The sequence below is a fragment of the Scyliorhinus torazame genome, chromosome 27, assembly GCF_047496885.1.
Source record: "Scyliorhinus torazame isolate Kashiwa2021f chromosome 27, sScyTor2.1, whole genome shotgun sequence".
NCBI classification, from domain to species: Eukaryota; Metazoa; Chordata; class Chondrichthyes; order Carcharhiniformes; family Scyliorhinidae; genus Scyliorhinus; species Scyliorhinus torazame.
Window position 1 is genome coordinate 11,646,499 of NC_092733.1, and position 23,162 is coordinate 11,669,660.

Genomic DNA, 23,162 nt, shown 5'->3' on the forward strand with positions numbered 1-23,162 from the left:
GCCAGATGGCCCACTCCTGCTCCTAGTTCTTAGGTTCTTATGTAATCACATTGCTATCTGTGGGAGCTTGCTGTGCACAAATTGACTGCCCTGTTTCCGACATTACAGCCGTGACAGCGCCTCATTGTTTGTAAAGTGCCTTGAGATGTTTAGCGGTTGTGAAAAGTGCAATATAAATGCAAGCTTTCCTCTTTCTGACTGTTAAATCACGTGGACCAAAATTGCTCCTTATCCAGCACGTCAGAGAGAGCCCATTGTCTGTACTGAGCAGCGATAGTAGATCAGGGAGCGTGAGGTTGTACTCTTTAATATTTAGTTTGCCTTTTAATAACTGATACTTTAAACAGAATGTTTGAATGTAGTCATTTTCTGGGGCAGGAGAGAACTGAGGGAAACTGGACTAAAGGTTGAATGATTTTTAATCAACAGTTTGGACTCATATTTGCTAGAATTCCTTCACTAGAATGTTGATTCCCAGCTGCTGTATCCTTTCAAATGGTTACACATTAATGCTCCGTTTCCACAGGCAGTGTCCAAAGTTAGTGCAGCCTGGATCAGACTATTTTGTTCCTTTTATGGGCTGAAGGTGTTATCTCAGAGATTATGTCCGGCAGGATCGTGAAAACACCATCGCATCGAGAGGAGAAACTGACAGGAAAATGCCCATGTTTTCCTGGTAGGATGTTTTGGTGTTTTGTTGTCAGAAGGCAGCGCTCACTTCCTCACACGTCCAGAGAGAGTCATACAGGGGAAAAAAACTCAGTAATAAATCATTCAGCACCTCATCCTGCTTCCCATCTGCTCTCCGCTGCCTCCCGCTGCTTCATCTCAAAGCACGCAGAGAGCTGAAGATTTCAAGGCATGGTTCGCTTTGCGCCTTGCCCTCCCTCTGCTAGAGGCACTGATTCATGTTCACGCCCTCTGCCAGTAACCTGCTACTCCGCACAGTCTTTTGACTTCACAGTAAAGTTCCTGAAATAGAAAATAGGGACAGTCGGGGGCCATTCGGCCCTTCGAGCCCGCTCATCCTTTCAATATGATCGCGGGTGATCCCCGATTCCAATGCCGTATTCCCGCTTTCCCCCCCCACCCCATGGTTCAGGTTTGAGATACTGGTGCAGGCGCACTCAACACATTGGCGCAAAACTATTTTGAAAGCTGCCAGAACTGCCTTTGTTCACACAGCAGGAGGAAGAGCGTGATAAGGAGAGTTCAAAACAGGAAATGTCGGCCTCTCCCTGGACTGATTTTGACAGGTCTTGACTGATATTTCAACAGGTTGATGATCAGATGAAACTTCTCCAGAACTGCTGGAGTGAACTTCTGGTGATGGACCACATCTACAGGCAGGTGGCTCACGGGAAGGAGTCAAGTATCCTTCTGGTAACTGGGCAACAGGTAAAAGCGGCTCCAGTTTGACGTAACATTACAGTGAATGTACAGCACAGGAACAGACCACACTTACCCAACTGGTTCACACCGATCCCTGCGCTCCACCTGACCCCCCTTCGATTCCGTCTCACCCGGTCAACAATACCCACAACTTGCATTCATATTGCGCCTTTGGCACAGTAAAATATCCTACGATTTATAATGAAGCACAGAAGGAAGTGTTGAGACAGGGTGACCAGTAACTCAGGTCAGAACGGTAGGTTTTAAGGAACATCTTAAGGAAGGGGAGAATGTAAAAGAGACAGAGTCAGGGGCCCAGACTGTTAAATCCAATATGGTGAAATAATAATTCTGAAGCCTGTCTTTACCTTAAGCAAGTTTATTCTAATACCAGCTCAGCGGAGTGACAACCTGTTTCCCCACGCCCATCTGTTCCAGCTGTATCCATTTATACTATTTTGTGGTGACTCAATTAAACTAAATTAAACAAACTGATGGAATATGTCCACTTGTAGTTGAACCAATGCGCGTTGCCTGCCTTGACCCATGCAATGGCAGCACGGTAGCACAGTGGTTAGCACTATGGCTTCACAGCACCAGGGTTCCAGGTTCAATTCCTGGCTTGACGTCACTGTCTGTGCGGAATCTGCACGTTCTCCCTGTGTATGCGTGGGCTTCCTCTGGTTTCCTCCCACAAGTCCCGAAAGACGTGCTGTTAGGTAATTTGGACATTCTGAATTCTCCCTCCGTGTACCCGAACAGGCGCCGGAGTGTGGCGACTAGGGGCTTTTCACAGTAACTTCATTGCAGCGTTAATGTAAGCCTACTTGTGACAATAAAGATTATTCTTCTAAAAATTGGCTTAACAATGAAATATCCAAAGGACACAATTGCTGATGTGTTGACACAGGCAGCTGAAGGCATGACTGCCAATGGTGGAGTGATTAAAATTGGGGAATGCACAAGAGGAGGGAATGAATACTTTTATGCCTGTAAAATCTTTCTGCATTGATTGATCAATGTTCACCTCTTCACAGATTGACCTCTCAACTATCGCTTCACAATCAGGAGCCACGTTGAATAACCTCGTGACCCGGACACAGGAGCTGGTGGCCAAGCTTCGCGCTCTGCACACTGACCGGCAGGAGTTTGTCTGTCTGAAGTTCTTGGTGCTCTTCAGCCCTGGTAAGCCACCATATGTTTCCTTTCAGCCAGACTCCGATAGCCTTGCTATTTGGTTTGGGCTACCAACTACACACCCCTCCGCAATGCCCCCCCCCCCCCCCCCCCCCCCACCACCACCACACCCCAGAATCGCCCTGGAATCTCCAGGAAATAATCCTCAGGAAACCACTGCCAGCACAAAACCATTATAGAAATTGATTAAAAAGGAGATTCGCCCAGCAGCATTGCGGGCGGGCATCCATTTTATTGAGCTGTCAACTCTTCTTCCCTTCCACAGATGTGAAGAATCTGGAAGACCGCCCCTTTGTCGAGACCATCCAGGAAAAAGTAAACAGGGCTCTAATGGACTACACCATGTGCTTCCCGCAGCAGGCTGACCAGTTTGGACAACTTCTCCTGAGGCTCCCTGAGGTACGGGCCATCAGCATGCAGGCTGAGGAGTACCTCTACCTCAAACACTTGAATGGGGATGTACCTTGCAACAATCTGCTGATTGAAATGCTCCATGCCAAGCACATCTAATTTGAAAATGTGGACCGTTCACGCGGGGCTGGAACACGGCTCAAGGTTCTTGGCTTAATTTGGACCAAAGGATTCCAGAATCCTCCGGAAACCTGAAAATTGAAGCTGTACATAGAACGAGATTTGCACATACACAATCTGAGAGAAAGGAAGGGCTCACAGGTGACAGAAAATGAATAAGCAAATAAACCGAACCTTTTCCTTGAATTTTTTGAAAATTAATTTACGGGATGTTGCCGTTGGTGGCTGGGACAGCATTGATTGCCCATCCCTAACTGCCCCCCATTTCAGAGGGTACTTGAGAGTCAACCACATTGCTTTGGAACTGCAGTCACATGTAGGCCAGACCGGGTAAGGACGGCAGCTTTCCTTCCCTAAAGGGCATTAGCGAACCAGATGGGTTTCTACAACAATTGACAACGGTTTCATGGTCGCCATTAGGCTTTCAATTCCAGATTTTTTTCATTGAATTCAAATTTAGGCATCTGCCGTGATGAGATTATGAACTTGGGCACCCAGATCGTACCCTGAGTCTCTGGATTACTCAACCAGTGACAATACCGCTACGCTTTCCTTTGGAGATCACTTTTAACAGAAACACTCAGTATCATCGGTTTGACTGAGAATGGGAAGCAATGGAAAATATGATCAACCGTGCACAGATTCACGTTTGGTTTGACGTTGTTTAATTCACTGATCAATGGACAACCAAGTCAAAGCAAGAAGACACAGTCTTTGGGGGTCAGCGTAAGAGCAGTGTGACAATAACCAGAGCTGAGAGGGGTCAGTGCTCTTCTACTGAGTTGCAATTACCTCCATTGTAAATGGTACTCACTGATCAATTGGGTCTGGTGCAAGGAAAATCAAATATAACAGCACAATGATAAAGGTATTGATCATTAATGCATCTCCAAGCCTCATTGCCTACAGACTATACATCACCTCCTCTTCCAACACAGAGCCTGAAAGGTGTATCAGAGGGCAGCATGGCTGGTGGCAACAGCTCATTTGATTAAGGAATCATCCCAGATCGCCAACAAGAGCTACCAGCCAAGTCGATGCAATTTGATACTGAGCAGGTTGTACAGAATGGGCGATTCCAGGCTTTACACACATTCTGCATCCAGTTAACCAATCTTACCCCCGGGCAGCATCTATTCATTGATCGGGAATAAGCTTGGGCTGGTCAAACAGCTTGCCCCACTCCTTGTTTAAGTTCACAGATGAAGAAGATTGAGGTGACGGAATGTTGCCATGGCTGCGGAAATTGCATTTTTCTGTAAGAAGCAGCCCCTTGAGAAGTGGAAGGGCAGGGGATTTGTTTGTTTAACGAATAATCCAAAGTCTTTCCAATCCGGTTCGGATAACAAGGAAAAGTTGTTGACAAATGTTCAAAAAGCAGTGGCTCTTAAAGAGGGATGCCCTCAATGTTTACAATGAAGACACAACAGAATATTATTTTCTGATTCAAACCAGCCGTGGACTGAAGCTCATTCAGGTTCATTTGAGCATAATGGTCTGAAATAAAATATCTATGCAATCTTCACTCAGCTCCTCATGGGTGTAACTCCCAATCTCAGAGTTCCCCTCAATATGGCGCTAAACCAGCTATTCCCTCAGAGCCCTGATTAGCTGGTGTAGGAGCTGCCAGAGATTCATCGAACGGTGGCATGTGTTTGAGATAGTTTGAGGAAGTAGGTGAGAGAAAGACTTTTATCCTGAATCTAGCTTGCTCCATAGGAATAATGAGGAACCTGATCTTGATGCTGGGAGTGCAGGAATGTTCCATTCATCCTGTCTAGGGAAACATTTATTGCCCATCCTTAATTGCCCCTCGGGAAGGTGGTGGTGATCCACCTTCTTGAACCGCTGCAGCTCGTGTGGTGTAGGTACACACACAGTGCTGTTAGGGAGGGAGTTCCAGGATTTTGACCCAGCGACAGCGAAAGCTTGCTCTTCTCAGTGGTGAGTTTTGGGAGCTGCTGTATTCCTCTCTTTCACTTTGTGCCTCCAAACAGTCTGACATAATAATTCTGCCTGCAGCAAATCATGGATCCTCATTTTAATTAGATCAATTTGTTTCACAGCACTTAGCAAATAAAATGGCCCAAACGGGACAAAGCAAACATTCCCCGTTACCATGGCTACACTTTTCCATCTGCTTGTGTCAAATTTTTCTCAATCAAACCCTGGTTTATATTCCTTGTGTTTATTAAATGTCAGTCTTTTAAGTGTCAAAAACATTTTTAAAAAGGGGAAATGGAGGCATTTATTTCCTGCTGTTCTGTTTGTCAGTTAATGTTTAACTGCACTCTGGGTGTGTCTGTTTACAACAATTAGACGCAATGTCCTTATAGGCCTCACCTTAGCAGCAGAGTTATTCAGCGAGTGTGAAAATTGTTTACACGGCGGCCTCTCTACACCGACTGCCCGTATAAAACAACCGGGTAAACCTTCAACTTGACATTAAAGAGGCGTCGACAATTGACCACCCATCACCGAAACCTCCAATTTTGATTTCCGGTGACTTCAACAAGTTGGGGACCTCCAGGTGTGTCCCCAAGATGTTCCCCCTGTTATCGGGAGCAATGCCAGAGGAGGTCAATGACACGGAGGACGTGTGTGTGTGTGTGTGGGGGAAGGGGGGGGGGGGGTGAAGCCATGCGAGAATGTGGCACTTCCGCAGGCATCGGCACTGACTGAGAACACATGGCTGGGAAATTATCGGCCGCAACCCTGTGGTTTCTTGATTTACAGAGTAACTAACATTAACCTGTTTTAGCACAGAAAGAGGCCATTGACCCACCTTGTCCATGACAGCTCTTTGCAAGAACAGTATTTTCCCATAGCCCTGAAAATGTTTTTGGATAAAGATCCGATTCCCTTACAGAAGCCACGATTTAATCTGCCTCCGACCAGACCCTCAGGCAGTGCATTCCCAGTCCTAGCCATTTGACGAGTAACAGGTTTCTCGTGTTGCCACTGGTTATTTTGCCAATCACTTCAAACGCCATCCTTTGCTATCAACCATTCCACCAGCGAAGTGTCATATTGGTGCATTCTCTGAACAGGATTTCCTGGCCCTTCTCACCAGCGTGATCTTCTGGTCACGCTGAAGTTGACACCCCGCTCCATCTCTGGTGGCCATGCAAGTTGCCGGTGACTTGGGTGGGACCTGGAGATCCCGGCGGCAGCCAACGACGAGCCCCCTCCGCCACGGGAAACCCCGCCGCAGGGGATGCTGGGAAATTCCGGCCTCTGTATCGACTCTGCCCAGAGTCCTCAAAGTTTTGAGCATCTATCATATCTCCTTTCCACCTCCCCTTCTCGAAGGACAAGAGTCCCAGCTTCACCAATCCATCCACCCAGCTCCTCGGATTGCCAATGAAGGGGATCCTCTTCCAAGCTCCTCAAACGTCCTAGTTCTGCTGAATTGAACAAACCAGAGGGCCTCAGCTGTGACACCCAGTTGATGCTGAGTGAGCTGGTCTCAGTTGGAGCAGCATTGGGCGTAAGAGGGGAAACATTAATTCACTAATGGATCGAGACTCTCCACCTCAGTCCAGTGACTGCTGGAAAGGGTGTGAAAACTGGATGCAGACAGGATTGAATCGGGCACGCTCCGATGACCCCCACAATCGAATAGCTCAATGGACTGGGCTCAAATTGCCTTGTGGGTGAGCTGGCAGCTGCGGAGCTCCACCAAATCGGGTGTAAGTGGAGGGAATCGAGCTGTGCGGCTGTGGGGACAAAATGCTAACAACGCATCCTATTTTGTGAAGCGTCTGTGCTTCCTGGAGGAAAGCTTTCTCTGCATCTATCCAGCACCTGGCAATTTACTGCGCAATGTGACTTGGCATGAATGACATCGGGGAATTTTTTACCAGCCTATGCACTCACTCCCTCAAAAGGCTGTTGGCGCGGGTGTTAATTGCGATCAACAGATTTTTGCTTGTTATGTATTTCAATGGATACGGAGCAAAGCAGGGTGAATCGGATCAAGGTGCAGATGGGCCATGATCTATTTGAATGATGGAACAGGCTGGAGGGGCAGAATGTCCTTCTCCTGTTTCTAGGTGAGTCAGGTTGTACACAGTCAACGATTTGCAAATGATGCGCAGTGGTTAGCACTGCTGCCTCACTGCTCCAGGGACCTGGGTTCAATTCTAACTGTGACTGTGCGGAGTTTGCAAGTTCTCCCCATCTCTGCGCGGGCTTCCTCCGGGTCCTCCGGTTTCCTCCCACATTCCAAAGATGTGCCGGTTAGGCCACGATAAATTGCCTCCTAGTGTCCAGAAATCTACAGGTTAGGTTATGGGGTTCTGGGATAGGGTGGAATGGACAAGGGAGAGGACATGGGTAGAGTGCTCATTCAAAGGGTCAGTGCAGACTTGATGGGCTGAATGGCCTCCTTCTACACTGTAGGGATTCTATGACTCTATGTTGGATTGCAATGGTTGTGATCACTTGGTTTTTACTTATCTTTCCGCTGAGCCAAGTGAAAAGTGAGAATCTCCCATCTTCAATTGTTGTCAATTTCAAGAACTGACATTAAAGGAGCAACTTTGAAACTCCTCCAGTAACACAGAGGGAAGCTGTGCCGAATGGATGGGCTGTATTTCTAACAAGGTCAAATCGTGTTCTTTGTTCACACAGGGCACAATTCACCTACAATTGCCAACTCTGGTCAGATATATTCCTGGAGTCGTCACATAACCTTCTGTCTTCATCTGCCCCCCCCCCCCCCCAACGCCCCTCACTCCCACCACTGGCGGTCCGACACTGCCATCCTGACGGCACAGCGGAAAGCCAACAGCGGTCCTCAGTACCTGACTGGATGATTTATCATCGTCAGTCAAACACTTTCTCTGCAATATCTTTCCAACTGGTAAACAGAAGTGTTCAACAAAGTTGTTTAAAATAAAACACAACTTTTTAATTGTATCCATGATTTTTCTTCTGGGTTCGCTTCCAGTGTCCTGGAAAACCCTTTATTTGCCAGAGTCCCCAGGGTAATCCCGTGGAGTTGGCAAGCAGAAGCTCAGCTTAATTTTTGTAGGCTGGAGGTTGAGCAACAAAATTGCAATAATATTCATTGCAGTGTTAATGTTAGCCTACTTGTGACAATAAGTTACTGTGAAAATCCCCTCGTCGCCACACTCCGGCGCCTGTTCGGGTACACGGAGAGAGAATTCAGAATGTCCAATTCACCTAACAAGCACGTCTTTCTTGTGGAGAACATGCAGACTCCACACAGACAGTGACCCAAGCCGGGAGTCGAACCTGGGACCCTGGCGCGGTGAAGCAAGAGTGCTAACCACTGTGCCACCGTGCCGCCCACATCAGCCCAGGTAATTGCTGTGAACAAGAGAGAGTATGGTGGTGTGCCGGTTATATGTTCCTGAGCTCGTATTCCAGAAAGCTGATCTAAAAATCTATTGCATGTGAGATCCTATTCCACCATGGCAATTTAAGAATGTTTTCAAAGTTTGGAAATACCCAGATATAAAAAGCCGAGGGTAATAGTTACCTTAGGGCTATTAAATATTGTAAAAACCTATTGTGAAAACCCTTCAGCCAGAGGGTGGTGAATCTGTGGAACTCTTTGCCACAGAAGGATGTGGAGGCCAAACCACTGAGTGTCTTTAAGACAGAGATAGATAGGTTCTTGATTAATAAGGGGATCAGGGGTCATGGGGAAAAGGCAGGAGAATGGGGATGAGAAAATATCAGCCATGATCGAATGGCGGAGCAGACTCGATGGACCGAATACTGCTCCTATATCTTATGGCTTTATGATCTAACTGGTTCATCAGTGTCCTGTCCCTTAGCGAAGCAAGCCTGCTGTCTGCGACTCCAAAGACCAACCTGGTTGACTCTGTGTGAAGTCATTGAGCAGGTTACTCAGTTAGGGTAACGAGGAATGGGCATTCCTGTGAGGCGGGCATTCTGAGATTAACCCACTGCTGATAGGTGAGCTCAGCTGCACTATCCTCGATCAGATAACCGCCCCTCACACTCAATGCTTCACGCTCAGACATCGGAATATCAACTGAGGATGGACAGGTCAGTTCTACACTCAGTTGCAAAAAATCAGCGGCTTCGGAAAAGGAGATAGAAAGGGGAAACATTAGGGAAGAAAATTTACAATTGAGATCAGGTATATACATTTCATGCATATTTGGAGAGATTGTCATGAAGCATTGCTTCCAAGGGGATTAAGGAACAACGTACACTGCAATGCTCTATAATAATTCAAGAAAAACTTCCCGCGGTATTATTGGAACGAGCTTCTGTCACCCGAACGAGCAGCTGCCAGAGCTTCCAGATGTACATCGGGGTCTCTGGCCACCAGTGTCAGTGCAAAGAAATTCTGATTTGTTCCAATAATCCAATAAAATTTACAACAGTATTTTTAAATGAATCCCAAGACAACTCTATCATTGTGCTCTAGGGTTGTGATATATTATTCAAATTTATGTTAATAAAATCAATTTTACTACTACTTTTTCAACAATGGTTTACTTCTGTTAATCAGTACTGTTTGCTTAACATTGAACGTTGGATTCTGTGCCATAGATATGGATCTCACATTGTTATTATGTCAACCCAATATGTGACTGATAAATAGATAATCTTATTAAAGTTTATACAACATTACATACAACATCATTCAGCAGATTAACCCACTTCATTTTGGGTCGAAATAGTTAACCAGCCACAGCATTGATATAGTGTTGACTAAGGGAATGTCCCTAAATTAACATAGAATCTCTAAGCAGAAGGAGGGCATTCGGCCCATCGAGTCTGCACCAACCCTCTGAAAGAACACTCCAAGGTCAACCAACTCTTCATCAATTTGCACTCTTGGGTGTGGAGATTCTTGGGAATGTAACTGACTGAATGAAATGTCAGACGAAGGTCCCACTTGTCTTCTCACACAAACATGAAATATCTGAAAAGTCATGTTCATCTCTCGTCCAACACCACTAAACAAAAGCAAAAGATTTGGCCATCGTTACGTTGGCATTTGTGGGAGTTAGCAACACCTAAATTGGCAGTTCCGTTCCCTACATTACAGCAGTGGCAACACTTCAAAAGTACCTCATTGGAAAGGATGCAAAAAAGATTTACAACAGTAGCCCCGGCAATGAGGGGCTCCAGTTACGTGGATGGAGTGGAGCAGCTGAGGTTGCTGGCCTCAGAGAGGAGAAGGTTGGGAGGATATTTGGGAGAGGTGTTCAAAATCACGAGGGGGTCTGGACAGATTAGAGAGGGAGAAATCGTTCCTGCTGGCGGAAGGATCCGGATAAGTTTAGGCTGATTTCAGACCAATGACAAAAGAGCCAAAGATGATACACACATTGAGGGCATTTAAAAGTTTATTGGATAAGCATATGGATGATAGTGGCATAGTGTAGGTTAGATGGCTTTTGTTTTTTGACTTCCCATGTCGGTGCAACATTGTGGGCCGAAGGGTCTGTACTGCGCTGTATCGTTCTATGTTCTATGTTCTTATGCAGCAAATGACGAGGATATGGAATGTACTATCTGAGAGTCTGGTGTTGGGAGGAGGATTAAATTGTGACTTTCAAAAGAGTATTGGATAATTATCTAAAGAGAATGAATTGCAGGAGAGTAGATTTAGTTGAGTTGCTGTTGCATAGGTCCAACGTGGAGGTCACAGGTCATATCACCCCCTCCTGTGCTACCATTCTATGATTCCATGATTACACTTCCAAGTTTTGTGCCGAATATCGGCAAATTTTCAAATTGTCCCCTGTTCTCTTAAGTCCAAATCAGTAATGTTTTCCCAACAGCAGTGGTTCGAATTCTGAACCTTCAGAAAAAACACTGCAAACCCTCTTCTGGCTGAAGCACAGACAGTTGCCACTGTCTGTTTTCTATCCCTTTGCCAATTTTGGATCCATGCTGCTATTGCTACTTAACCTTTGCGGGCTTTGGTTAAGCTATGATGTGATAGTTTACCAAATGCCTTTTGAAAGTCCACATTAATATCAGCAATTGCACTGTACTCATTCAGCCCCTCTGTTACCTCGTCAAATAACTCAATCAAATTAATCAGTTTGCCCTTCACAAATCAACACAGCTTCTCCCTGAATTATTCCCTGCTTGTCCAAGTGGCTGTTAACTTTCTCTCAGATTACTGTGTCTAAGAGCTTCCCCACCACCACCATTATACTAACTGGTCTCTAATTGCATAAGATAAAAGCAAATTACTGCGTCTGCGTCTGAAACGAAAACAGAAAATGCTGGAAAATCTCAGCAGGTCTGACAGCATCTGTGGAGAGAGAGTGGTGAGCTAACCTACTACACTCCTTAATGCTTCACCCGATGCCTGTGTCTATGTATTTACATTGTGCATTTTATGTTTGCCCTATTATGTATTTTCTTTTCATGTATGTCTGGACTGTACGCAGAACAATACTTTTCACTGTACCTCAGCACACGTGACACTAATCCAATCCCTTTTTCTTTTTGTCCACGCCTGTCGTAAGTTTCCCCCCAGACTCCACCTAGGAGGCCTCTCTCCAGCCCTACTGCTCCGCCTTCCCCTACCCCCCTTTCACCAACAAGGGTATAAATCTCAGTCTATTTCCAGTTCTCTCCAACTCTGATGCAGCGTCATCCAGACTCAAAACGTTAGCTCAGTGCTCTCTCCACTGATGCTGTCAGACCTGCTGAGATGTTCCAGCATTTTCTGTTTTTGGCCTCTAACTCCGACACTCTTTTTCTTCACAAGGGTAATCCATCAATCCTCCAGCACCATTCCCGTATCTGTTGGGAATGAAAGATTATGGCCAGCACATCTGAAGTTTCTACCCTGACGCCCTTCAACAACCTAGGGTCTATCCTATCCAGGCTGGGTGACAGATCCTCTTTAATTACTGTCAGTCTTTCAAATATCTCCTCTTGATCTATTTTTATCCCAGCCACATCCTGCCGATCTCCTCCTTTACCATTACATTGGCAAGTTCATTTTCCTTGCTAAAACATGATGCAAAATGGTCACCAAACCTTGGTCATGCTTTTTGCCTCAACCAAAATACCTTAATTTCGGTCCTTAATTGTCTCCAATGCTCCACTGGCAATCTTTTCCCTGTCAATAAGACCATAAGACAGAGGAGCAGAATTAGGCCATTCGGCCCATCGAGTCTGCTCCGCCATTCGATCATGGCTAATATTTTTCTCATCCCCAATCCACAACCTCGGCATCTACTGTAGACATTTGGATTTCTTTTGGTGTGAGACGCAGATCTAACAACAATAATAATCGCTTATTGTCACAAGTAGGCTTCAATGTAGTTACTGTAAAAGCCCCTAGTCGCCACATTCCGGCGCCTGTTCGGGGAGGCCGGTAGTTTCAGAATGGAGATTGCACCTTATTCCCTTTTGTTATGGGTCCGGGTTTACAGAACCCCAAAGTGTTTCATGGAGTTCAACCGACCCACAATTTTTAATAGATTGTGGTGTGGGAAGCGCACGGCCCACTCTACAGGTGTGATACAGCAATTATGGACAAATGATGTTTAAAACAAAACAATGTTTATTCTATGAACTCAAGCTAACCTTTTAAAAACAAACATTGAATAACTTAACACCCATTACTTCAAAGATAACCCCAAAAGACTACAACACTAAATAATCCTTCAAACTGTTCCCTTAAACATCCAAAAGACTTCAAAAACAGACATGAGGTTCCATTCAATATATTTATAGTCTTTGGATTGCAGACGCCAACAGACCAGCTCTGTATTTCTTCTTGCAGCTCTCAGCAAAACACACAGACACTCCCAGCTGCCTTCTCAAACTGAAACTCAAAAAGCAGAAGTGATCTCAGCTCCCCCCACCCTCTGACACCACTTCAGTAATATGATCAGCTCCATTTCTTAAAGGTACTTTGCTTAAACTTCCATTTCTTAAAGGTACTCCCACATTACACCTCCCCCAAAGAAAAACAAACAAACCATCAACTTCAAGATGGTTTCATTTTTCACCTTTGCACCATCAATTAAGAAATGCACACAGTAAAAACACTTTACCAGTTAAAAAAAAAAACAGACGCAAACAGGTATAATAATATAGTCCATTTTTTTCCCCCCGTTCTTCTTCCTCCAACCGAAATCCTTCTCGATTGACAGTCTCTTTGAACAAGAAGGTCTCTGCACGATCCATCCATTCCTCTACGCCCCGGCATTTCTCTATAAAGTCAGATACTTCAGTTCAACCTGCTCACAGAGTCCCTTGTAATTCTCCAATACAGGAGTATCAGTTACCACAGCTTTCAGGCAGTCAAATGCATGTTGAAACTCTGCTGTCCATTGAAATTTGTTACATTTCTTGAGCAAGTCTGTCAATGGAGCAATCACGCTACAAAACCTTTGCACAAATGTTCGATCAAATCCACTCATGCCAAGAAATCGCATTATTTCCCTTTGTCTCGAAGTGACTTGGGCTTTTCCAAATTCACTTTTGGCCAGGTTTATCACCAAACCCGCCTCCTGTAGTCGATCGAATAGGTCCATCAGATGTTTTAAATGTTCTGTCCATGTTTGGCTGAAAATTACCAGATCATCGATGTATACCGCACAATTGGGTAATCCTGAAACAACTTTGTTAGTTAACCGTTGAAATGTTGTTGGGATGTTTTTCATGCCAAATGGCATAACTTTGAATTGGTATATACCGCCTGGAGTCACAAAAGCTGAAATCTCCTTCGCCCTTTCGGATAAAGGTACCTGCCAGTAACCTTTAAGTAAATCCAATTTGGAAATAAAAATGGATTGTCCCACTTTCTCAATGCAATCCTCTAAATGTGGGATAGGATAAGAGTCCATTCTTGTAACTGCATTCACCTTTCTATAGTCCACACACAACCATTGGTACCATCTGGTTTAGGTACCATCACTATGAGTGAGCTCCATTGGCTGCAACCCACTTCAATTATGACATTTTTAAGCATACTCTCAATCTCTCTGTTAACCTGTGCCAATTTTAAAGGATTAAGTCTATATGGATGTTGTTTGATTGGAACAGCATTTCCCACATCTACATCATGTCTAGCCATTTTAGTTCTTCCCAATTTATCTCCACAAACTTGCCCATGTGATATCAATAACTCTTTCAGGTCAGTTTGTTTTTCCTCTGGAAGATAACTCAATAATTCATCCCAATTTTTAAGAACATCCTCATTTTCCAATTTAATTTGAGGTATGTCAAATTCACAGTCATCTGGATTTGGTTTGTCACTTTGAGTTAGAATTATTCAAACCTCCTTTTTTTCTCCTTCCCTTTCAAAGTATCTTTTAAGCATATTCACATGACACACTCGGTGAGTCTTCCTTCTATCTGGTGTTTTTACCACATAATTCACCTCACTTAATTTCCTTTCAATCTGGTAAGGTCCACAAAACCTTGTTTTTAAAGGTTCACCTACCATTGGTAACAACACTAAAACTTTATCTCCAATGGCAAAACTACGAACTTTGGAGTTCTTGTCCGCTACCCCTTGCATCACATTTTGTGCAACTTTCAAATGTTGTCTAGCCAATTCACCTGCTCTATTTAATTGTTCCCTAAAATTTGACACGTAATCCCATAGTGTAATTTCTCACCCACCAATTTTTCCTTAATCAATTTAAGTGGTCCTCTTACCTCATGACCAAAAATTAGTTCAAAAGGACTAAATTTGGTAGACTCATTAGGTGCATCCCTAATTGCAAATAATACAAATGGAATTCCTTTATCCAAATCCTCTGGATAATCTTGACAATACGCCCTCAACATTGTCTTTAATGTCTAATGCCACCTTTCTAATGCTCCCTGCGATTCTGGATGGTACGCAGTTGATTTAAATTGTTTTATTCCTAAACTATCCATAACTCCTTTGAATAACTTTGAGGTAAAATTTGATCCTTGATCCGATTGTATTTCTGTGGGTAGTCCATATCTAGTAAAGAATTTAAGTAACTCCTCCACAATCTTTTTAGCTGTAATATTACATACTGGAATGGCCTCTGGAAACTTAGTAGACAGATCCGTTATAGTCAAAAGATATTGATTCCCACTTTTTGTTTCAGGAAGCGGTCCTAGACAATCAATTAGGACCCTTGTAAAAGGTTCCTCAAATGCTGGAATGGGTATTAAGGGCACTGGTTTTATCACTGCTAGAGGTGTTCATATCACTTGACATGTGTGACATGATTGACAAAATGTAACGACATCTTTCTGTAGTCCAGGCCAATAAAAATGTTTCTGGATTTTAGCTTGAGTTTTCCTTATCCCCAAATAAGGGCAGCACGATAGCACAAGTGTTTAGCACTGTGGTTTCACAGCGCCAGGGTCCCAGGTTCGATTCCCTGCTGGGTCACTGTCTGTGCAGAGTCTGCACGTTCTCCCCGTGTCTGCGTGGGTTTCCTCCGGGTGCTCCGGTTTCCTCCCACAGTCCAAAGATGTGCAGGTTAGATGGATTGGCCATGATAAATTGTCCTTAGTGACCAAAAAAGGTAAGGAGGGGTTATTGGGTTATGGGGATAGTGCTTAAGCGGGTCAGTGCAGACTCGATGGGCCGAATGGCCTCCTTCTGCACTGTATGTTCTATGTTTGTTCAAATGACCTCCCACTGGTACTTCATGTGCCACTCGCAACACCTCCTTTCTGTACACTACTGGCAATACTACTTGATGAACTTCTGCTCACTTTTCATCCGCCTGCATATGTACAGGTCTCCATTTTCTCATCAAGATATCACTTTTACGGTAATAACACTCTGGTGTACTCTCAGATTCCTCTTCCGTATATGCTTTCTGATATATCCGTTTTATTTCTACATCTTTCTGTTGTAACTCCGCCAATTGTCCTGAACTAAAAATATCCGCCTCATCCTCCACCTGTTCTTGTTCTTTTTCAACCATCTGATCAAAAATTGTTTCTGATAATTGCACTTCAACTTCATCTTCACTCTTTGATTTCTCCTCTTGTCTTAACCTGTGACTTTGCGACCTTGTTACTACACAATCCGGAAAAATCCCAGGATATTCGTCCTTCAACACTTCAGTTGTCTGATTTTCCACTGGCTTATCAACCACAGTAGGCATCACTCCCACCTGCGATCCAGCTATATCATTACCCAAGATAAACTGTATTCCTGGACAAGATAGTTTATCTATTACTCCTACTACCACTTCACCACTCTTCACTGGACTTTCCAACCTTACCTTATATAATGGAACGCTACTCCTCTCACCCTGAATTCCACATATTACCACCTTCTCTGGCAACATTCTTCCAAAACTACATAATTCCTCATCTCTTACCATTAAAGATTGAGTAGCTCCTATATCTCCTAAGCTGCCCTGTAAAAGGTCGATAAATAAGGTGTGAGGCAAAGTGGATTCAGAGGACAGAGTGAATTGTTGGCTGGGTTGAAGACAGAAAACAGGAAATGGGAGTCTAAAGAGTTGTTGTTCAGAGTGGCAGAAGACAGGAAGTGCTGTTCCACAAGTATCAGTGCTGGGACCACTGCTGATCACAACTTTGGAATAAAATAAAACAATTTCGTAATTGTGGGTGACATATAATTGGCAGGGGTGGGCGATTGACAGCCAATATTGATTAGAACTACAGAAATTTGCAGGAAGATATTGAACAATTTGCAGAACGGGCAACACTTGACAAATTAATTTTATCACAGGTTAATGCGCGGTAGGAAGGATGAGGTGTGGTAGATTGGATCACTGAACAAAGAGATCTCAGAAATACGAATATATTCATCACTACAAGTTGCTCCACAGGTTAACAAGGCCACTGAAAGAAAACTGACCAGAAACTCGGCTTTATTTCTAGAGGGATAGAATTGAAAAACACGTAGAGTACTGTGTGTTGTCCTGGTCACCATGTTATATACAATTTTTAAAAAGTAATTCATGGGATGTGAGCGTTGCAGGCTAAGCCAGCATTTATTGCCCACCTGAATTACCCCTGAGAAGGTGGTAGTGACCCATCAATTTAAACCCGCTGCAGTCCATGTGGTGTAGGTACAACCACCGTGCAGTTAGGGAGGGATTTCCAGGATTTTGACCCAGCAACAGTGAAGGAACGGCCAATATATTTCCAAGCCAGGGTGGTGAGTGGCTTGGAGGGGAACTTCCAGGTTGCGATGTTCCCATTTGCTTGCTAATCTTTTCCTTCTCGATGGCAAGAAGGTGCTGTCTAAGGAGCCTTGGTGAATTTCTGCAGTGCATCTTGCAGATGGTACACACGGCTCCAGTGTGCGTCAGTGGTGGAGGGAGTGAATCTTTGTGGACAGGGTGTTAATCAAGTCGGCTGCTTTGTCCTGGATGGTGTTGAATTCCTTGAGTGTTGTTGGAGCTGCGTTGATCGAGGCGAGGGGAGGGTATTCCATCACACTCCTGACTTGTGCCTTGTATATATTGGACAGGCTTTGGGGAGTCAGGAGGTGAGTTACTCACCGCAGGATTCCCAGCCTCTGACCTGCCCTGGTAGTCACAGTATTTATATGGCTGGGTCCAGTTCAGTTTCTGATCAATGGTAACCACAATGATGTTGGTAATGGGGGGTTCAGAGATGGTAATGCCATTGAGTGTCAAGGGGCGATGATTAGATTCTCTCTTGTTGGAGATGGGCATAGCCTGGCACTTGCATGGCCCAGATGTTATTTAGCACTTGTCAACCCAAACCTAGATATTGATCAAATCTTGCTGCATTCGGACAAGAACAGCTTCAGTACCTGAGGAGTTGCAATAGTGCTCAGCATCATGTTGACGAGGCCTTTGTAGATTAGGGTATACTTTGTAATCTGTATTAATCCTGTGTGTAATTGTTAAACTAAGCGGGGGTGGGGTGGGGGGGGGGGGGGAGTAAAGGGGTAGTGTATCATAATCCAAATTTATACATGTTCAATAAATGTTTCTTCCTTGTTAGTGGTCCTGTGACCCTGTTCCTCCGTGAGGTATAAAAATAAAGTGAAGGTTATGGTCTTTTGAGCCAGGGTTCCATTCTGGGATCTTCCTGTCCAGTTAGAACATCAACTGGGATCGTAACTGTCATAATATACATCAGTACATTATGGTGCAATCACATACACACACTGATGGACATGCAGTAGGACCAACCAGCATACATAACACCGCAGCCAATCACCAGTGAGAGCACACACACTATAAAGACAGGGGACAGGAGAGTTCCCGCTCATTCTAGCAGCAGCCAGCTCAGAGCACAGAGCTCACAGCCTGCAACACAGACATTCACCATGTGCTGAGTGCCTCAACATAGCTAGTGATAGGAAAGGGTCCACAGTTAAGCTGGTATTGCTTGTACCCACGTTTACAGTACGTTAACATAGTTGGATAGTTAATAAAATAGCGTTACACCACTTCCAGCATTGTTGGCTTGTTTGTGAACCAGAACACCCAACACAACATGGTACAAGGAGTGGCCGCAATCCAGCACTTGTGAGACCTACCTGCAACTTGTCAGCATTCCGGCATCCTACAGCATGGAGAACATCAACCCGCCGCCTCTGCTCCGCATCGCTGGCAACCTCGGGGTAAATTGGAAGATATTTAAACAGCGCTTCCAGCTCTTCCTCGAGGCCACAGACAGGGAGAATGCATCGGACACCAGGAAGATAGCCCTTCTTCTCTCCACGGCTGGGCAACATGCCATCCACATCTTTAACTCCCTGACATTCGCGGACGACGAGGACAAGACCAAGTACAAGACGGTGCTCCTCAAATTCGACACACACTTCAGTGTTGAAGTCAACGAAAGCTTCGAAAGGTACCTGTTCCAGCAGCGCTTGCAGGGTAAGGACGAGCCTTTCCAATCCTATTTAACACACCTCTGCATCCTCGCGCAATCCTGCGGCTACGGGCTCACCTCCGACTCCATGATACGCGACCAGATTGTTTTTGGGGTCATGTCGGACACCCTGCGTCAGCAGCTCCTTAAAGTTAAACAACTCACCCTAGCGACTGCCATCGAGACTTGTGTCCTGCATGAGAATGCCACCAGCCGGTACTCCTACATACAGGCGGCTGAAACGGCGCGGCAAGGGCCCCATGAGGCGGAACTGGTCCAAATGATCGAACACCTCCCGGGCCGCAGTCTGGAGGAGGGCGGCCATTTTGCGCGCTTTCCGAGGCCTCCCGCGCCTGTACGCGCCAAACGAGGGGATGGTGACGTGTAGGAACGCGATGCGCAGGCCCGCACCATGCAAGACCGTACCGCGCATGCGCGGTGGAGCAACAAACGCACTGACGTCACAACGTGCGGCAACTGTGGCTCCGCCCACTTAAAGCGGGAATGCCCTGCAAAATCGTGACAGTGCCTACGCTGTGGCAGGCTTGGCCACGATGCTGCCTGCTGTCGAGCACCTCAGCCTGCCAACTCGCAACGATTTAACCAGCCTCGCAGGAATGTTCAGGCAATCCAACCCACCTTCACCGAGTCCGATCCTGACTTCATGCAGACCAGTGACACCGAAGACAGGGAGCCTTTTCGAGTCGCTGTCATAACCAAGAACAGGCTGTCCCCGAATCGTAAGCACCAGCCGCTGTCGGTGCACAGCATTGATCCGGACAACGAGTGGTGTGCCACCCTGATGGTCAACCGACCCCAGATCAGATTCCGTCTGGACACTGGTGCTTCGCCAATCTCCTCGCATGGTCAGCATTTCAAACCCTGGGGGTCAAACCAACAATTCTTCCATCCAATTGCCAACCGGTCGACTATAATGGCAACGTCATCCCCGCCACCGGGTCATGCCAACTCGAGGTGACGTACAACTCGCGAAAAGTCACCCTACCCTTCAAGATCGTGGGCTCCTCAAAGGACTCCCTGCTAGACGCACAGGCGTGCAAGCTCCTCAACCTCGTGCAGCGCGTACATTGCCTCTCTCCAGAGGACACATCTGACTTCCAAGATGCGGACTTCAGGGCGCAACTAAGTGCCATCATCACTCAACACCGAGATGTCTTCGAAGGCATGGGCACACTTCCCTACACATACAAAATCCTGCTCAAACAGGACGCCACGCCTGTGGTTCATGCACCTCGCAGAGTTCCAGCACCCCTCAAGGACCGCCTCAAGCAGCAGCTGCAGGACCTCCAGGACCAAGGAGTGCTTTCCAGAGTGACGGAACCAACCGACTGGGTCAGTTCCATGGTGTGCGTCAAGAAGCCTTCCGGCAAGCTCCGGATCTGTATTGACCCGAAGGATTTAAATTGTAACATCATGCGGGAGCATTACCCTATCCCCAAGCGTGAGGAGATCACGTGCAAGATGGCTTGGGCCAACATATTCACCAAGCTGGATGCATCAAAGGGCTTCTGGCAGATTCAATTGGACAAGTCCAGCAGAAAGCTGTGTACTTTCAACACCCCATTTGTCAGGGTACTGCTACAACAGAATGCCATTTGGAATCACATCAGCATCTGAAATGTTCCACTGCATCATGGAGCAGAAGATGGAGAGCATTGAGGGTGTGCGCATCTATGTGGACGACATCATCATCTGGCCTATCACCCCGCAGGAGCATATCAGTCGCCTCCAACGTGTTTTTTAATGAGTACGGGACCAAGGCCTGCGCCTCAACAGAGCCAAATGTTCTTTCGGCCAGACCGAACTCAAGTTTTTAGGAGACCACGGGCGAAATTCTCCCCCAACGGCGCGATGTCCGCCGACTGGCGCCAAAAACGGCGCCAATCAGACGGGCATCGCGCCGGCCCAAAGGTGCGGAATGCTCCGCATCTTTGGGGGCTGAGCCCCAACATTGAGGGGCTAGGCCGGCGCCAGAGGGATTTCCGCCCCGCCAGCTGGCGCAAATGGCATTTGTTGCCCCGCCAGCTGGCGCAGAAATGCGGCACATGCGCGGGAGCGTCAGCGGCCGCCGACAGTTTCCCGTGCATGCACAGTGGGGAGAGTCTCTTCCGCCTCCGCCATGGTGGAGACCGTGGCGGAGGCGGAAGGGAAAGAGTGCCCCCACGGCACAGGCCCGCCCGCGGATCGGTGGGTCCCGATTGCGGGCCAGGCCACCGTGGGGGCACCCCCCGGGGTCAGATCGCCCCGTGCCCCCCCCAGGACCCCGGAGCCCGCCCACGCCGCCTGGTCCCGCCGGTAAATACCAGCTTTGATTTACGCCGGCGGGACAGGCAATTTCTGGGCGGGACTTCGGCCCATCCGGGCCGGAGAATTGAGCGGGAGGGCCCGCCAACCGGTGCGGCCCGATTCCCGCCCCCGCCCAATCTCCGGTACCGGAGACTTCGGCGGGGGCGGGATTCACGGCGGCCAACGGCCATTCTCCGACCCGGCAGTGGGTCGGAGAAGGACGCCCCCCATCTCCCGGTTGGGTGTGCGGCTGGATGCGGACAAGGTGGCAGCCATCACGGCCATGCAGAAGCCGGCGGATAAGAAGGCGGTGCTCCGGTTCTTAGGAATGGTCAACTTCCTAGGAAAGTTCATCCCTAACCTCGCTTCCCACACCACGACTCTCCGCAACCTAGTTAGGAAGACGACGGACTTCCAGTGGCTTCCCGCCCACCAGCGTGAGTGGGAAGAGCTCAAGGTCAAGCTGACCACCGCCCGGTATTGGCATTTTTCGACCCTGCAAGGGAGACGAAAATATCAACGGACGCTAGCCAATCCGGCATAGGGGCGGTGCTCCTGCAACGAGATGACGCCTCGTCATGGGCCCCTGTTGCCTATGCGTCACGGCCATGTCCCCCACAGAACAGCGCTATGCGCAAATCGAGAAGGAGTGCCCAGGCCTGTTGACCGGTGTCGACAAGTTCCATGACTACGTGTATGGCCTTCCCCAGTTCACTGTAGAGACCGACCATCACCCGCTGGTCGGCATCATCCAAAAAGACCTCAATGACATGACCCCTCGCCTACAATGCATTCTGCTCAAGCTCCGGAGATACGATTTCCAGCTCGTGTACACCCCGGGTAAGGACCTGATCATAGCCGACGCTCTGTCCGGGGCAGTCACCACTCCATCCGACCCAGAGGGGTTTGTTTGCCAAGTCAACGCCCAAGTGGCTTTCACGGCCACCAATCTGCCGGCCACGGATGAACGCCTAACCCACATTCCCCGTGAGACTGCGGCTGACCCCCTGCTACAACGTGTGATGCGCCACATGACCGACGGATGGCTCAAGGGACAATGCCCGCAGTTCTATAATATTCAAGACGATCTGGCAGTCGTTGATGGCGTCCTCCTGAAGCTGGACTGCATCGTGATAGGATGAATGTGTGGCTCGAGAGATGGTGCAAGAGGGAGGGATTCAAATTCCTGGGGCATTGGAACCGGTTCTGGGGAGGTGGGACCAGTACAAACCGGATGGTCTGCACCTGGGCAGGACTGGAACCAATGTCCTAGGGGGGTGTTTGCTAGAGCTATTGGGGAGAGTTTAAACTAATGTGGCAGGGGGATGGGAACCGATGCAGGAAGTTGGAAGGTAGTAAAACAGGGACAGAAACAAAAGGCAGTAAGGGGGAAAGTGTAAGGCAGAGAAGCCATAGTCAAAAATCAGAAAGGGTGACAGTACAAGGTACAGTGACTGAGGGGAGCTCAGTGAATAGGACCAGGAATACTAAAAGGAATAAAATGGGAAGTAAAAACATTACTGGTAAGCGACGTGGCAGGTTGTAACATGAAGATATGGGTTCAACGACAAGGAAAATTAGGAGAAAAGTTAAGAGGAAAGATAACTTAGGAGAGGTTATTGATCGAGGTGTTAAGATTCAGAACAAAACTTGCCTCGTACATCTACTCGAAACCTTGCCCCTCGCACCTTAAACCTATGCCCCCTAGTAATTGACCCCTCTACCCTGGGGAAAAGCCTCTGACTATCCACTCTGTCTATGCCCCTCATAATTATGTAGATCTCTATCAGGTCGCCCCTCAACCTCCTTCGTTCCAGTGAGAACAAACCGAGTTTATTCAACCACTCCTCATAGCTAATGCCCTCCATACCAGGCAACATTCTGGTAAATCTCTTCTGCACCCTCTCTAAAGC

General features: G+C 46.9%; 1 protein-coding gene across 3 annotated transcripts in view; it reads left to right on the top strand.

Annotated features, from left to right (window-relative positions):
* Window positions 1-9,604, top strand: part of LOC140403202 (nuclear receptor subfamily 5 group A member 2-like) — a 73,568-nt gene extending 63,964 nt beyond the window's left edge. For all 3 annotated transcript variants that reach the window (XM_072490954.1, XM_072490952.1, XM_072490953.1), the window contains 3 exons: window positions 1,279-1,398; window positions 2,430-2,577; window positions 2,855-9,604. In XM_072490954.1, coding sequence (XP_072347055.1) covers window positions 1,279-1,398; window positions 2,430-2,577; window positions 2,855-3,099 — 513 coding nt within the window. In that variant the 3' untranslated portion in view covers window positions 3,100-9,604. The remainder of the gene's footprint in view (window positions 1-1,278; window positions 1,399-2,429; window positions 2,578-2,854) is intronic.
* The last annotated feature ends 13,558 nt before the right edge of the window (window positions 9,605-23,162 follow it).